This window comes from Pituophis catenifer, unplaced genomic scaffold (assembly GCF_029215685.1).
Source record: "Pituophis catenifer annectens isolate HBS135680 unplaced genomic scaffold, rPitCat1.0.hap2 SCAF_4, whole genome shotgun sequence".
In the NCBI taxonomy this organism is placed as follows: domain Eukaryota; kingdom Metazoa; phylum Chordata; class Lepidosauria; order Squamata; family Colubridae; genus Pituophis; species Pituophis catenifer.
In genome coordinates this window covers 38,069,470-38,085,781 of record NW_027256884.1, presented here as the reverse complement: position 1 = coordinate 38,085,781, position 16,312 = coordinate 38,069,470, and the positions used below count along the sequence as shown (strand labels likewise).

At 39.3% G+C, this 16,312-nt stretch overlaps 1 protein-coding gene across 1 annotated transcript in view; it reads left to right on the top strand.

Annotated features, from left to right (window-relative positions):
- The window catches only part of ATP10A (ATPase phospholipid transporting 10A (putative)), a 158,941-nt gene that overhangs the window by 69,027 nt on the left and 73,602 nt on the right, over positions 1-16,312 (top strand). Inside the window, exon 2 of the mRNA XM_070943381.1 lies at positions 433-637. Within this exon, the coding sequence (XP_070799482.1) occupies positions 433-637 (205 nt within the window). The remainder of the gene's footprint in view (positions 1-432; positions 638-16,312) is intronic.

Sequence of the window (16,312 nt, the reverse complement as noted above, 5' to 3'; positions counted from 1 at the left end):
ACGATGGATTGTACAGTATTAGAGACTAAATTGATTTTGAACTTAATATCAGCAGCAAGGCTGTTGGTAGCGCAATACTGGAAGAATGACTTTTTGCCTACTATTGGACAGCACATATCTTAAGTTTCCTTCTCATAGATGTAACCTGTATATTTTGTGCCTCTGATCCTTTGAAGGTCATCTTCATAGTAATTGTTAAGTTTTGATCCTGGGATAATGATAGCTGTTTCTCAAAAAAATTGTTGTTGGTGAATAGTTTCTTTTAAAAACTTTATTCTTTGAATGCAAGTTTTTTGTGAACCAATAGGTGTCAGGAGATTAATTGCTGCAAACATCATGAAATACATATATTAATTTATCCTGCTATTGTATTTCTTTAAATGGATATTCTCAGAAGTGATATCATATTTTTATCCTAAACATTTCTTACAGGAACGAAAGGAAATACACCACAAGATACTGGAAAGAAGTAAAAGTTGGAGACTTCATCCAGCTTCGCTGCAATGAAATCATACCTGCAGATATACTGCTGCTTTCTTCAAGTGATCCTGATGGCTTGTGTCATATTGAAACTGCTAATCTGGATGGAGAAACCAACCTGAAACAGAGACAAGTTGTGAGAGGATTTTTGGAACTGGTAAGTTAGCGTGTTTACTGTACTTTTTAAGTTTAAGGTAGGTAAGCTGTTCATTAATCTTATTGTAAGAAAGAACTTCTGTTCATTCTGAACAATTAAAAAAAATGAATGCTCCAGATTTTGATTTTCATGAAGGTTTTGATAGCTGCTGTGTGGAACATATCATAAAGTTTAAAGCACCAATTGCAATGACCAGTGCACAAAATGGCATGACTAATACACAAAAAAGACTCCTTTGAATTCAATTTAGAAGTTACTGCTGATGCAGAAGGCATGGGGAGTTTAATGAAGAAACAGGGTGCTGTCAACACATTATATCTATTTTCTTTGTCTATCAACTTTACATGGTCTCCCATTTAACCAATGGGATTCTGGGTGGTATTGTAAATGAGCCATTGGTGGGCCTGTCTCAATAGCAATAGTACTTAGAATTATACAGTATATTGCTTTACAGTGCTTTACAGCCCTCTCTAAGCGGTGTACAGAGTCAGCATATTGCCCCCAACCATCTGGGTCCTCATTTTATCCACCTTGGAAGGATGGAAGGCTGAGTCAACCTTGAGCCTGGTGAAATTTGAACTGCCAAATTGCAGACAGCTGGCAGTCAGCAGAAGTAGTCTGCAGTACTGTAATCTAATCACTGAGTTTAATACATAAAGACCCATATAGTTTGGACCTTGGATATTTCATGGAGTGCCTTACACTTATCTTGCATAAAGAGAATGAAGGTCTGTATATACATTTAACATATATTTGTTATAGGGCAGTGATGGCCATACTTTTTGCCATTGCGTACCAAAAGTGGGGTTCACACTGGAGGGTTGCACATGTGTGTGCCCACACACCCATAATTCTATGCGCCCTGCCGCCTGCACATGTGTGCGTGACCCCGCCGCACTCCCCCCGCTTTTGGCATGCAATGGCACGGGGGCCTGGTAGGCCTGTTTTTTTGCTCTCCCCAGGCTCCAGAGCCTCTCTAGGAGCCTGGGGAGAGCAAAAAACAGGCCTTCCGGTTCCACCGTAAGTTGGCAAATGGGCCATTTCTAGCCTCCGGAGGGCCTCCGTGGAAAGGCCGTTTTCTTCCTCCCCAGGCTCCTAGAGAGCCTCTGGAGCTTGGGGAGAGCAAAAAATGGGCCTTCCCCACCCCACCCCAGGCCCTCCGGAGGCAGGTGCCTGTTTCCCTACTTCTGGTGGGCCCAGAAGGCCCAAAAATCAGCTGGCCGGCGCGCACATCTGCGCCGGAGCTGAGTTTGTATGACCACCGATATGGCTCCACGTGCCACTTGTGGCACGCGTGCCATAGGTTTGCCATAACGGTTATAGGGTATCCAAGGGATAGAGGCTGAAATGTGGGCATCCCAATCATACCATTCAATGAATCAGCTGAGTTTTCAATCTGAACACAGCCCAATTGTCCCCTAAACCTCAAACTGAAATCAATAGGACTGCACCTTCTTAATTTTAAGATGCTAACATTTGATGGCTTTATTTATCATATTAATATAATCGTCCATCCCACAGAATGTGACTCTGGGCAGTGTACAATAAAAATGTTTGTTTTCATTTTATTCAGTTTCTATAGCTGCCCATCTCAAATAAGTGACTCTGGCTAGTGAACAATCATAAAATCAATTAAACCCAAGTACAACATCAAATAAAAATATTATTTGTTTTCTTGTAACTTTTCAATTTTGGAGTGCATTATTGGTATATATATTTTTTCCTGAAGTTTTGAGATTATGTTTATTAAAAAAACAACCTTAAAATGGCAATAAGTAAAGAAATTAATGCACACACACAGTGAAAATATGCTGCAGATAAACGGGGGAACTTTTTTTGACTATTTGGAGCAACATTCCCCTGGAAATAATATTTGAGACTGCATGCTATTTGGGGAATGTGAAGCAAGCAATGGGTGCAGTCTGAATCTTTCCTTCTTCTTATGACACCATCTGTTTTCTTTGCTAAAATTTCTTCTCTTTCACCTGCATGCAGAAAGCTTTTTAAAAATCAGACCAGGAACCAGATGGAGACTTAGCTTTGATCATTCACTCAACCCAGGGCAGGAGGAATAAAACGGTTATCACAAAACTTTATTCTTATTAAAATGATTGAAGAATTGGCCCAACCATTCTCACATCTCTTCCACAAGAGATGGCAAAGGACGGAACCTTGCATTTCAGGCATGAAATTTAATTAAGTGTTTCCTTTCTAAATCTGTTACCTGTCAGTCATTAGTTTGCAACCATTAACATAATCCTATGTCATGCTACTTTGTTTCTATTTATTGAGAACAAAATCTCAGTAAATGAAAAGGGATTACTCCCAAGAAATCTACATTGGATGGTAGTCTTATTTTTTCCTTGAGATTTTTTCCTTTTTCCTGTTGTATAATTGCAACAGTCTTTTCTTGTGAATTTAAACAGGAGATGTCTTTTTGCTGTTATGCAAGAGTAGTCAGCTATAACCCACCAGAATGGTTGAACTTTGATTCCCGTTAACCTGATGACTGCCTTGATGGGAACTGGAGGCACACAAGGGATTACAGATTTTCTCTGCTTATAGCCACGTTTACTTGTTTCTCCACTTTGTGGATATTACTCCACTTTAGTAGTTGTAAGATATATGGACTTCAATTCCCAGAATTCCCCAGCCAACCACTGCCTTATAGGAACCCATTCCAGATTGCAAACAAGCATGTTCCCTGAGAGGAAAGACTAGATGCAGTAAGCATCTCCTCTAAAAATGAAAATTTTGAAAATCGCAGGATCATTTATTTAATGAATTAGTTTTTCATAGCAATTATCTTCTCTTATGGCCTATGGTTTGGGAGTTACTGCATTAAACAAATGAATCCTAAATTAGTATTCAAATTCTATCAATATCTTCCACAGTAAATAAGCAAAATGTGTAGCATGCAAGAAGCAGTTGTCATTCATGTCCCTTGAATGTTTAATGTGCACGATATCAAAGTATTTTGAAATGGAGATTCAGAAAACCTAGTATCAAAATGCAAGGTAAAATGTAATAGTTACAAAATATGAAAGGCCATATTCTGGCCCCAAATATATGTAGCCTTAATATTTATTATCTGATCATGAAACACTTTAGCTTGTGATAACACTTTTTAAGTGAAAATCTAAGCTACAAAGTGATAATTTTGTTTAGTATGAGGATTTTGTTGCTTTAAAATAAATGATCTGTTAAAATTAATTTGTCATTAAAATCAATATGTTAAAACTGGGGTAGCATTAGGAAAACTATTCCTTTCTTGTGGCTTGTAACCATATGGCGCTGGTTGTTAAACAGGGATTATAGTCTGTGAAGAAAACAAAAGGAACTCTTGGAATAATCCTCTCAATTTAGAGCAAGCATGCTTATCATACTTCATATGATCTATCACAAGTCATGAAAAGTTTGGAAACCTAGAAATTTGATTGACACAGATTTTGAGAAGGTCTCATCAGAAAATAATGTTACTCATCTACCAAAACATACTTTTTAAAACATATTTTTTAAAATGTAGTCTTGGATTGTACTTTGGGATAAATTATCTTTAAAGGCTTGACATTAATAAATAATATGCATATGTGGCCATGGAGAAATAATGAATTAATCATTTAAAAGCAACTAAATATTCTCTTACCACATATAATCATCAATAAAGAGTAACCAGCTATTCGAAAGTTACTGACCAAACATTGATTAAGAAAAATTACTGGAAATAAAAACTCATCAATTATTCTCTATAACTTACAATGTAGTATAAAAATTGAATTCTAGTGAGGAAAGTAATCTAATTTACCATAATGCATTTTCTTTGGAAAAGAACGTACCCAACAGCAAAGTTTTATTTTCTTTCCAGTGAAATATAAATATATACTGGATTCACACAAACACATATGTAGGTATGTGTGTGTGCAGATAGATAGATAGATAGATAGATAGATAGATAGATAGATAGATAGATAGACAGACAGACAGACAGACAGACAGACAGACAGACAGACAGATAGATGACAGATAGATGGAGATGGAGATAGAGATATGCCACTCGGAAGGTTGAGAGTTTTGTCCTAGGTAGCAGCAGATTTGCCAGGAAGGGCATCCAGCCAGTAAATGTTCAGCTCCATCCAGTTGCCCCAACTCTACCCAGAATTAAGGGATTACAAAGTTGTAAAAAGGGAATTTTATTGATTTATGAACAGGAATGGCTGAGTTCACATACCACCCTAAAACAAACCAAATAAGCCACATTATGATTTACAATAGAGTGTATGAAACAGGTCAATATTTGTTTGTTAGGTTCATTTTTGTTTTTAAATTGTCATGTCATGGGATAGTCTGAAACCAACACTGATGTCATGTGGCTGAATACATCACTTTTTTTGTTTATTGTTCTTGTTCGTTTTCTTTTTCTAAAAATGTCATGAATTCCAAATCTGGTGCTTTTCTGAATATAAGCATTTATTCATTCTTTTTGCAATTTCCCAAGCCCTGTCTGAAAATTGATGATAAAATACCCCTGTGATAGCCTGCATTCAGCCATGGCTTCCTGTGTTCAAATATCCACATAGATACCCCACACACGTGCTTTAGTGAACAGATAAGTAAAATGTGGGGGTAGAACAGATAGCTTAGTTTCCATCAGAGAGGCTATTAGAGGCTATTAAGATTCAATCAGAAGTGGAATCTTGGAAAAACAAGAGAGACCTCTGTGAGGAAAAACTGGAGGGAGAACTTGGACAGAGGAGATATAATGGTTGGCACAATGAAAGATAGTATTACACTGCTGAAAAGGCATTGTTTTGGTAAATAGTAACATTAGCTGGTAATTCTAAATTGGATTTAGCAGTGTTATATTACAGTATGCTTTTTGTGAGCAAATCTGAAGAAAACAGCTGAAGAGAAGTGTTGGGTGAAATTGAGAAGATGATTTGCTGAAGAACTGAAAAAGCTGGGAAAGAATCTTGCACCAGCCTGAGAGAGAAAGGTGGTACAGTAAAGATATATTTAATCCTTATCTTTAAAACAGAATGTAATTAGAGAGTAGTAGAAGGATCAGAAATAGCCAGATGCATATAATTTGAGCAACAATAGAGTTTGCAAAGCTATATGCTCTTAGAGCAACGTGTAGATAAAATTCTTTTTACAAGATTATTTTAAAAATCAAGGGGCAGCATTCAGGAGCAAAAGGAGTGTAAATGGTGTCATTCAATAACTGCTATGAACCCACAAGAAGAGTATATATTGTATAATACTGTAAATCTGTATAAAATGGGCTTAGATCACATATGAAAAATAAAAACAAAAACTCCCAAACACTCAGAAAATCCTTGCCTTCTCCATGTACTTGATATAGCTTTATTCACACTGGATCATTCCACTGGCACTGTGGCCCTTGTCAATCAAAAACACTAATTGGCTGTGCTTTTAAAAAAAAAAATAGACCTTTTTAATAATTAATTTACTTCCCTACAAATATCACCTGGCTTTGTCTTTGTATCTGTTCAGAAAAAAATATTAAAGAAAACATCTGTAACCTCTCCTGTATATTTATATTTCATGTTTTTGTTAGGTTAATTATGTTCTTTGGCTGTTTTCTCTTTTAATTTTCTCTGAACTTGTACAGAGTTTTTTCCTTCCTCAACTCCTCCTCTTTTTGTGATATGTTTTTGAATCTAGATTTTTTTGAACAATGTTCAGGGTTTACTGAGCACTTTTAGAAATAACGTCAATCATAATAAATGTCTTGAAACTGATTCAGAGGAGACATAAAATGAAATACCACCAAATAATGCCAAAGAAGGATCCAATACTTTTAATAGAAGACATACAAGGTGGTAGAATATTTTGTATATGTCAACCATGATGTCAGCCTAATCTTGGCATCGTTAATTGCCCTCAATTGTTGAACTTCAAAGCTACATGTTTCCATTGTTGGAAGAAACATCCTTCTAGGTTCTGCTCCAAGTGGGGAAACAGACACTGGAAACATGGAGACTGCTTGGAAAGATGGTTTAATGGTGGTCAGGATCACATGGCTTGAGTTCCTGAACAGAAAAAGGGGCAGATACAGTAAATCCTCGGGTTTTTATGCTCTCTCTGGCTCTGCATTTCTTGGGACCCCAAAAGAGTATCCTGATTGGTTGTCAGACTCCCAGGGGGGTTGGGGTCTTAGCTAGCCTTGCTGTCTGATGGTCACATGTGCTTCCCAGGTCACATGTGGTGAGTTTCTGCTGCTATTGTGTAGAGGGCTAATCCTATCTTTGTTGGATCTTTGGCAATTCCTACTTTGGCTCTGCCTGAAGGAGGTAGATCTTTGTTATGTAGAATAGACTGGCCCAAGCCTTAATGGCCCATTGACAAAGGTTGAGGGCAGGAAGATGGGAGCTGCTTCAAAACATGCTTATCCCAGGGAAATATAATATTCTGCCTTTTTCATATTTCCTAAAATATTTCACTCTTCCAGGAAAGGGGTGGGTGCTAACTTCCTACACCATCATTGCTATATGATGTCTTCCAATATAGCTATTGAGTTCCTTTTTATTTTGGAATCAGTGTTGCTTGCTTCTTGATAAAAATAATTTCAGCTGTGCTGTAAATTGCAGTCTGCAATCAAACAGATATTCAGATTTTCAGCCAGTTGCTTTAACTTAGCCTTTACGTTATCCTTTGTAATATGTACTCTATATAATAATATTGATTTGAATTAAAAGGCTATTTAAGAATTGTTGGAATAATGCCATTCCATTTGTTTGAAAGCATAAGGAAAGACTCATCAGGGCCGGATTTTCCTATAGGCTAACTAGGCTTCAGCCTAGGGCCTCAAGATCAAGAGGGACCTACACAGTGGTGGGATTCTGGGGGTTCTAGAGGGTTCAGCCGAACTCTTTGTTAAATTGCTGGCTCGCCCCGCCCCTTGCCCCACCCCTCCGCACTATTATTTATTTCCAATAAATGGGGCGGGCAAGCCAGCAATTTAACAAACGGTTTGGTGTTTTTTTGTAATTTATTGGCCCCTGAACCGTTTGTTAAATTGCTGGCTCGCCCGCCCCTTGCCTCCCACCCGCGCGGCGCCAGCCTACCGTAGCCAGGGGTAGGCAATTGTGGCTCTTTTACAACCTGTGGACTTCAACTTCCAGAATTCCTGAGACAGCTTGGCTGTCTCAGGAATTCTGGGAGTTGAAGGCCACAGGTTGTAAAAGAGCCACAATTGCCCACCCCTTCCCTAGCCTGAGTTCCACTGCCTGGGATCCACGTGGGCTGCCACGTGGTTCCCCACCGGCTCCGGACGCAAGAGAGCAGGATGGAGAAAGCAGCTTCCACGCCTTCACTCACCCTCCCTCTCTGCTCTGTTGGATCGCTGGCCGTTCGCTTACCCCGCCCACTCCCAATCTATTGCTGCCTCCGATGGCTAGAGGAAAAAAAACTTCAAATTCTTGCCGCAGGGCTTCAAAGGGCCGCCCTAGAGCCAGTGGTGCAGCCGAACCCTTTGTTAAATTGCTGGCTTGCCCCGCCCCTCCGCACCACTATTTATTGCCAATAAATAGTGGTGGGCGAGGGGCGGGGGAGCCAGCAATTTAACAAAGGGTTCAGTGTTTTTTTTTTGTAATTTTATTGGCCCACTGAGCTTCAGCATAGGCTAATTGGCCTCCCGGCTCTCAGCTGATTTGTCTCAGCTGTTTTGCTCAGGGCTCTTCTGCTTCCTTGCAAAGAGTGCTGATTTTTTTTCCCCTAGCTATGCTGAGAAACGAAACTGAAACTGCTTTGCTGTTGCTGCAAGGTTGGAAAATTAGGCAGGCAGAATTCTTTTCTTTTTCCTCACCAAAAAAGGTAGGTGCAAACAATGGGAAATTTAGGGAAAAAGAGGAGAGTTCAGGATTTTAAAACACAAAAGAAAAAAAGCTCTATTTAACTAGGGAATTGTAATAATTGAGATACTATTAATTGTATATTTCTGAAAGCTGAAATGGTTAAGTTGTGGTTTGGAGGAATATATGGGGGGAAATTATTTGGTTTATTATTATTGGTAAATATAATTAATTGATTTGTAAGAAATTGGATTGCATGGAAATAATTAGAATATTCATGTTCATATTGATTAATATACAAAAAAGGTAGTTATATAACTGATTTATATTAAAATGTTGAATTTATATTAAACAACTAATATTACATAATTAACCAATGTGAGGATGGATATAAAAATAGATGACAATGGGAAGGGGTATAATATACAATAGAAGGGAAAAATTGAATTTGATTAAGATTAGAGATAAGGATGAAGGGTAATATTTTTTTTTACAAAAATAGATGAGGAATAAATATGGCAAAAAGGAAATATAGAAATTGTAAATTTAATTGAAATGACTAAACACTGTTTAAATTTGTGAACTGGCCAAATACTCTGTTCAAAGAAAATACATTGTATGTTTGTATGTGTGTTTCTAATTATTGTTATTTATTCATATTTGTTCTCTTTTATTCTTTCAAGTTTAACAATTCATTCTTTATCTTAATATCTTTATATTTGTTTGGGGTTGGCTTTCTTCCCTTTCATCTTTTTTATTGTACAGCAATCTTTCTCCTCAAACCTACCACCTCTCTCTTTTCTTTCCTTCTTACTTTCTCTTCCTCCCCCTCTTCTTCTCCTCCCTACTTCCTCTTCCTTTCTCCTTCTCCTCCTCTCTTCCTCCCTCTCTTACCTCCCTCCTACTCTAATTTCCCTTCCCTTCCTTCATCCCTCTCTATTGCTGTATCCTTTTGTGCATATGGACTACTCAGAGGGCTGAAAAAGTTGTTTTTGACTGGTCTTCGCACTTTTGACCAGTCCTCGAACTTATGACTGTCCTCACATTTTACGTTTTTGCCCTATCTTGTTACCATGGTGAAGAGAAGCAGTTGTGAAATGAGTGACATGGTTGTTAAGAAAGCTGCACGGGCATAAATGTGAGGATGGTCATAAGTGTGAGGACCGGTCAAAAGTGCGAGGCACAGTCAGAAATGACTTTTTTCAGCCCTCTGAAAAAAGTCTATGCACATAGCCACGCCCACCCAGTCACATGACAAGCTACCCACGCCTACACAGTCACGTGACCAGCTAGCCACGCCCACCCAGTCACATGATTGCCAAGCCACACCCCCAACTAAGCCACGCCCACAGAACCTGTTGTTAAAAAAATTGAATCCCACCACTGGGCCTACATTCCCTACATTCAAATTGTTAGCAAAATTAAAATTACACTTTCACTATAGGTGAAAGGGCCTCATAAGTGGAATAGCCTAGGGCCTCTTTTCATTTAAATCCGGCCCTGAGACTCATCAAAGTTTTTTTTTTTAAAGATTTTCACATATACCTGGGTGATTGACATCTTTCTAAGAGGAATGATGAACCATTGGTATCAATGAGGGTCAAGTAACAAAACATAAATGGAAACATTGTGATGCAAACTCCAGCCCTTATCTACTTACCATGCCACATTATGAAATATGTACAAAAGGCAAATGTTTTCTTCATTTTTCACCAAGAGCCAGTCAGAACAAAACACCATAATAATTTTTTGGTGAAAAAAAGTCTTATGTAAATAAAGTGTTCCTTAATGATGTGAAGCCATTTTAGTTTGGGGTCTGCCTTGATTTTGTTGATTAATTTATAGTCTCTGAGATACTAAATTGCTGAAATTTTAATATAGTTTTCTTGTCAGAAACATACTTGATTTTTACAGTAATTTCTTCTCAATTCCAGAGCATTTTGAAGGATTTTTGGTGGGCAGTTGAGTTTACCTTTCATAACAGATCACAAATTCTATGCAAGAGAAAAGTGAATATAAAGGAAAAATTTAATTACTCCTGTCATGTCAAGTAGCATTTTTTGCTAGACACTTTCACCAGGTAGCATTTGGAAAAAAATCATTTCATAAGGACAAAAATCAGTTCTTGATAGTTTTTAAACTTATTTTATAAATATGAGGAACATATTTTTTTAAAGTAAGCCAAATAAATGACTATGCATTATTACAGGTAGTCTTCAACTTAAGATCACAATTGAACCCAAAATTTACCACACTTTCCTAAGTAAAACAGTTGTTAAGTGAGCTTCACCCCATTTTCTAGTCATAGTTGTTAAGTGAATCACTGCAGTTGTTCAGTTAGTAACAACTTAACATTGTTAAATGAATCGGATTTCCCCATTGACTTTGCTTGCCAGAAGGTCGCGAAATGTGATCGCATGATCCCACAATGCAACCGTCATAAATATAAATGCCAAGCATTTGAATTTGATCATGTGATCATGGGGATGCTACAATGGTCATGTGGAAAATGGTCATAAGTCACTTTTTTCAGTGCCGTTGTAACTTTGAATGGTCACTAAACAAATGATTGTAATTTGAGCACTACGTGTACTGCTTCTGTGTTTAGTGGAGGAGACAGAATATAGCCCTAATGAGACAACAGAGCGAAATGAACAGAGTTTAATGAACAGAGAAATATTTTTGAAAGCGACCTTCACAAGACAGATTCTTTATTCCATGTCTGAAAGAGACTTTGATCAGACTATTAGTTTTTTATGTATTTGAGCCCTGAGGTGTGGCCATTGATAGACTTACAAGGGGAATCTGCTTGTACTACTAAACTGATAGGCATTTTTTCTAGTCTCTTTAGCAAAGATACCTATATTTCATGCTATGTGATAAGAAATCATGGGTGTGGGTATGGGCTCCCCTCTCTAGGAACAAAGGTGTCAGGTGTTTAGGTGTTGCCTCTATGTAAAATGCCTTTGTCCTTCTGTTGAACTGCTTCTGTATGGTTTTGGAAGTATGTGTGTTTTGGGCAGTATAGGGCATGCCTCATGTTCTGATCTGGGTCATGTGAGGGCTGGGTTGGAAAGAATAACATGGGTTGAATTGGAAAAAATTCTCTTGGGGTGGAAGGAATAACAAGATAGAGAAAGCATGCAGATCATGGCTTTGGCATTTTTTGCAAGCCTTCAATTAACAGCTCCACTCTAGATTGTGTGACCAGAAGGGAAGGGAGTTAAAGAAGAAGATGTGTAAATTTGCAGGGCTTCCTTCTTTCTATATCCTCTATTTGCCTAATAAGATTTAACAAGGTAGAATATGTCTCCTCAATTAAAGACTGTCATTTTAGGAGCCTTTTCAATCCCTGTTTCCTTCGCCCAGAATAAATCTCTGCCTGCTGTGCAATTGCCTTCTTTCCTTTTCACTTTTAGAAAGTTGGTGAAAGAAACCTAGTTATGCCATTAATCCAGGGAAGCTGGATTGCTGTTACTGCCTCTTGGCTGAGAGATTGGATTTCTTTTTATTACTGTTAATGTGTTCAATCAGAAATCTATCTTCCATAGCATTAGTTCTAGGCACGGTTCTTAACTGATTGTATGATGTTATTCCCAGTTACATATTACACATTGCAGTGTTGTACAATGGTCAGAGTCGGGGGATTGGAGCAACCTAGAAACCTTGTTAGTATGTACATAATACATTCATGTATTGTATGGAGCAGATGGAAGCATTCTAAACTACCATTCCCAAAGGAATTTGGATTGAAGATTTTTTTTCCCCCTGGAATGTTTTTTCTACTTTTTATAACTTGATCTTTTCCTAATTTTTTTCTCCTCCATACCAAATTTGATCTAGCTTGGTTTGGGATAATTGTTTTGCTGACAGGCAGATGGATTGATAGACCAAGTAGTCCTAAATTTTCCTACATGATCTCTTTCCAGCATACTTTTGGCTGGAAATAATGAGAAAAATTCTGGTATATGCAGTTTAGAGAAATCACACCAAAACTTGGGGCAAAATGTATTCTTTCAGTGTTGTGGTTGGTGGAACTATTGATCTTAATTGATGTAGTTGAAGCCAATTCTTATCCAAATAAACACTATATTGCCTGTATCAGATATTATCTATACATGAAACGAAGGAGTCTTGAATACATGTTAGGCATTGGAGATGGCCCATTTCTCTGTACTATCGGGTGTTAAATATTTAGCTTTCATCAAGGAATAAGTAGGACTAATATGAGCTGTCATGTTGGACATAATATTATATAAGCAAAATGTAGCCCTTGTATGATTTTGTCAAGGACAGACCAGATAATTATGAATCTCTAGCATAATTCATTTTACAAATTATACTCCATTGTTTTAGAAGCCTTTTCCTGAGACAATGGTTGCATTTAAAATTTAAATGTGGTGTCGAGAAAATTCAAATGTTACAAGTATAGCAGCTAAAAAAAATAATGTAGTTATTTTCTAAGTTTAGTGTTGCTTATCTTGCGAGAGAGAAAGAAATATGTCTATACCAGGTTGTACCTAGGATTTCAGAGCATCATCTACAAGTAGTCCTCAACTTATGACCACAATTAAGCCCAAAATTTCTCTTGCTAAGTGAGACATTTATTAAGTTAATTTTGCCCCATTTTGTGACCTTCCTTGCCATAGTTGTTAAGTGAATTTCTGCAGTTGTTACATTAGTAACATGGCTGTTAAGTGATTCTGTCTTCCCAATTAATTTTGCTTGTCAGAAGGCTGCAAAAGGTGATCACCTGACCCTGGGACATATCAACTGTCATAAGTGTGAGTCAGTTTCCAAGCATCTAAATTTTGATCATGTGACCATGGGAATGCTGCAACGGTCATAAGTGTGAAAAATGGTCATAAGTCACTTTTTTCAGTGCTGTTGTAACTTCGAACGGTCATTAAACAAATTGTTGTAAATTGGGAACTACCTGTATTGAAGGCATATATGCAACCATAGGGGCTGGAAAACTATTCATTATTTATTGTTTATTTTTAGTGGAACTTTATCATATATCCAGTTTGAATTCTAAAACTATAGACTGTGTAGGTTCCATCTTCTTTTCCCTTCTCAGCACCTCTGACCTCTGTCTTACAAGATGATGAGACATTAAATATAGTGGCTCTGAGGATTAGAGCAATCTAGCAGTAATCCTTTTTGTCTGATCCTAACCTATGAACTATATTTGCTTGGTGGTGCAGGCCAATTTTGTAAACTACAGTATCAAGTTGACTTATCTCAACTAGTCATAGTTACAATTGATCCAATTCTCCAATGCTGTACTGTATATGCATTGAACCATTTTCTGGAGTGATTATATCAGTGAACTACTTTCTGAGTTCAATTTGTTCATATTCCACCCTGTTATTAAGCTTATTAAGACCAGCTGCCTGCAATTACTGCAGGGTTCGAATCTCGTCAAGGCTCAAGGTTGACTCAGCCTTCCATCCTTTCTAAGGTAGGTGAAATGAGGACCCAGTTTGTGGGGGCAATAAGCTGACTTTGTATAAATATACAAAAGGATGAAGGCTATTGCTGAGCACATTGTAAGCCGCCCTGAGTCTTCGGAGAAGGGCGGCATATAAATCAAATTAAAAAAAAAAAAATATCCCATTCCTGAAAACATCAGTGGTAAAAACTTCCCATTAAATATTTTAACGGCAGTATTAGAGAATCCAGAATCTTCTCCAGCGCGCTGCTGGGAGAATCCAAAGCGTGGGTAATATTCATGTTGAGCTTGTCAGAGACTGAGTGTATCACTTTAAATTTTCTGCCTCAGTTCCGCCCCTTCTGCTTGACTGATGTCAGTTTAGTTCACTCAGTCGAGTGGAAGAGACTGAACTTTGGCTTGCTCTGACAATCCTCATCATTCTCATACCCACGCTTTGTGATCCAATTCTTTTACCTTTTTTATTAGTGTTATTATTATTATTTTCATTTATGGACTGCCCTTATTGACTTGACTTCGGACTTCGGACTTCTAATTTCACAAGAGGGGGTGAGTTCTCCCTCAGGCTTCAGCCTGGCCTGGGACAATTCATCTGTCATTTTTACTTCAGAATTTATCTCCATTTGCAATCTGATTGGTTCTCTGCCGGCTTAATTGACTGACTTTAAACTTCGCTACGCCTGGAGCGCGTTTTCAAACTTAATTGAACTTAATTGAAGAACGCTTAGCCTGAAGCCTAGTGCCTGGCTAGCGTGTCTTGCGGCTGCCATCTACCTTGTGTTTCTGGCTTCTGTGGGGAAATTGCCTGAGCGACCCCCGGATTGGAGTTTTATTTCGGGGCCGATCGACCCGCTGAGGCATCGCCCCGATCGATTTGCTTGCCGCTCGCCCTGCCTTCGCCTCAGACGCGCTGTGGGCGATAGATTTCCCGCCCGCCGCCATTTTGCCTTCTAACTCTCTCCCGCCGGCGGTTGCAGTCGCCTCTTCGGTTCGGATGGACCTTCACTGAGCCATTTCTCAACTTCCTGTTTGAATGAACTGCCGTTGCTGCTCCTTTAGGCTTGTTTGCAGCATTACTTTGCTTCTTTGTTTACCCAGCCTCGCTCCGCTCGTCTCGGCAATCCAGCGCAAGCGCAGAACCTTCTCCTGACGGCGAGCGTCTCGGCCCTTCCCTAAGCTATTCTCGGCCTGCCTGGTGCCCTTTTTTTGTCCGTCATTAGCTCTGCCTACTCATTTAAACTAGCAACGCATGCGCACAGACTGATTACCTTCTGCTGTTGCTGTCTTCTCCAGGAGTGTCAATTCATCTCGTTATCTGACATCTGGTCATTGCAGTGACGTGGTGCTCCACTTTACGACTGCCTACGTCTTCTAGGACTTAAATTGATTCCTGTTGTTTCCCTTTGTGACCTCCGTTTTCGTTTAGTGACAAAAAAACAAACAAACCATTGTATCTATACTTACATACTTGATTCCTGTTGTTCTCCCTTCTGACCTCTGTTTCGTTTAGTGACCAAAAAAAAAAACTCACCTGACATTCCTGTCTCCTTTGATGGCGACCCTAGACTTTTCTTCTGATCCTGACCTCTCCAATGATCAATCAGTCGTGGATCCTCCCCCTGCAAAAAAGAAAACCAAGTCACAATCACGATCTGCACGGGAGGCTTCCGCACCCCCGCCCTCCTTGATGCAACCCGTTACCGGGGGTTCCCATTCATCTAAAGATGAACAACGCCGGCATCGTGCTCTTGAGCGACAATTTCGTGTCACCCAACAAAAAGCATTAGCCTCTACTGCACCGCCTTCGACAGGATCGGGTCCTTCCTCTGTCTCGACGGCGAATCTTCCGCCTCCCGCCCCGCCCGGGAGTCTTTCCACGCATTCTCACCCTGAGCCAGAGTCCAGCTCGTGTCGATCAGCTAGCCGGCCCACTCCATCGGCTACATTTACACCTACGGCAGCTGGATTATGACAAGCGAATGTTTCTCAGCCTGACCCACCTTTGGATGTTCAGTCCATTGTGGTGGCCACTATATCTAATTTAATGGCCTTGGGCGCCTGGGCTTCCAATGTCAACCAGGCCTCTAAGACATCTCAGAGCCAGCCCCAGCCTTTGAATACTACGTCTTCTAGCCGTTACTACGACTATGAATGCTACCAGGACTCGTTCCATAGTGAGAACTCCAACTGGGAGGACGAGGACCATATTGACTCTGAATTTTCGGAAGATGAGGCCCTCCCGCCAGATAGACCCCCACTGACCAGACTCTTCTGCCCGGCCTTGTTTAAGTCTCTCCTTCACAAGGCCAAGGTCTCTACTAATTTGGTGGATTCCTCCGACCAACCATCCGCGTCCTCATCTGCCCTCCCCTCTGATGGGCTCTTTAATCTGCAGACTGTGGCTCA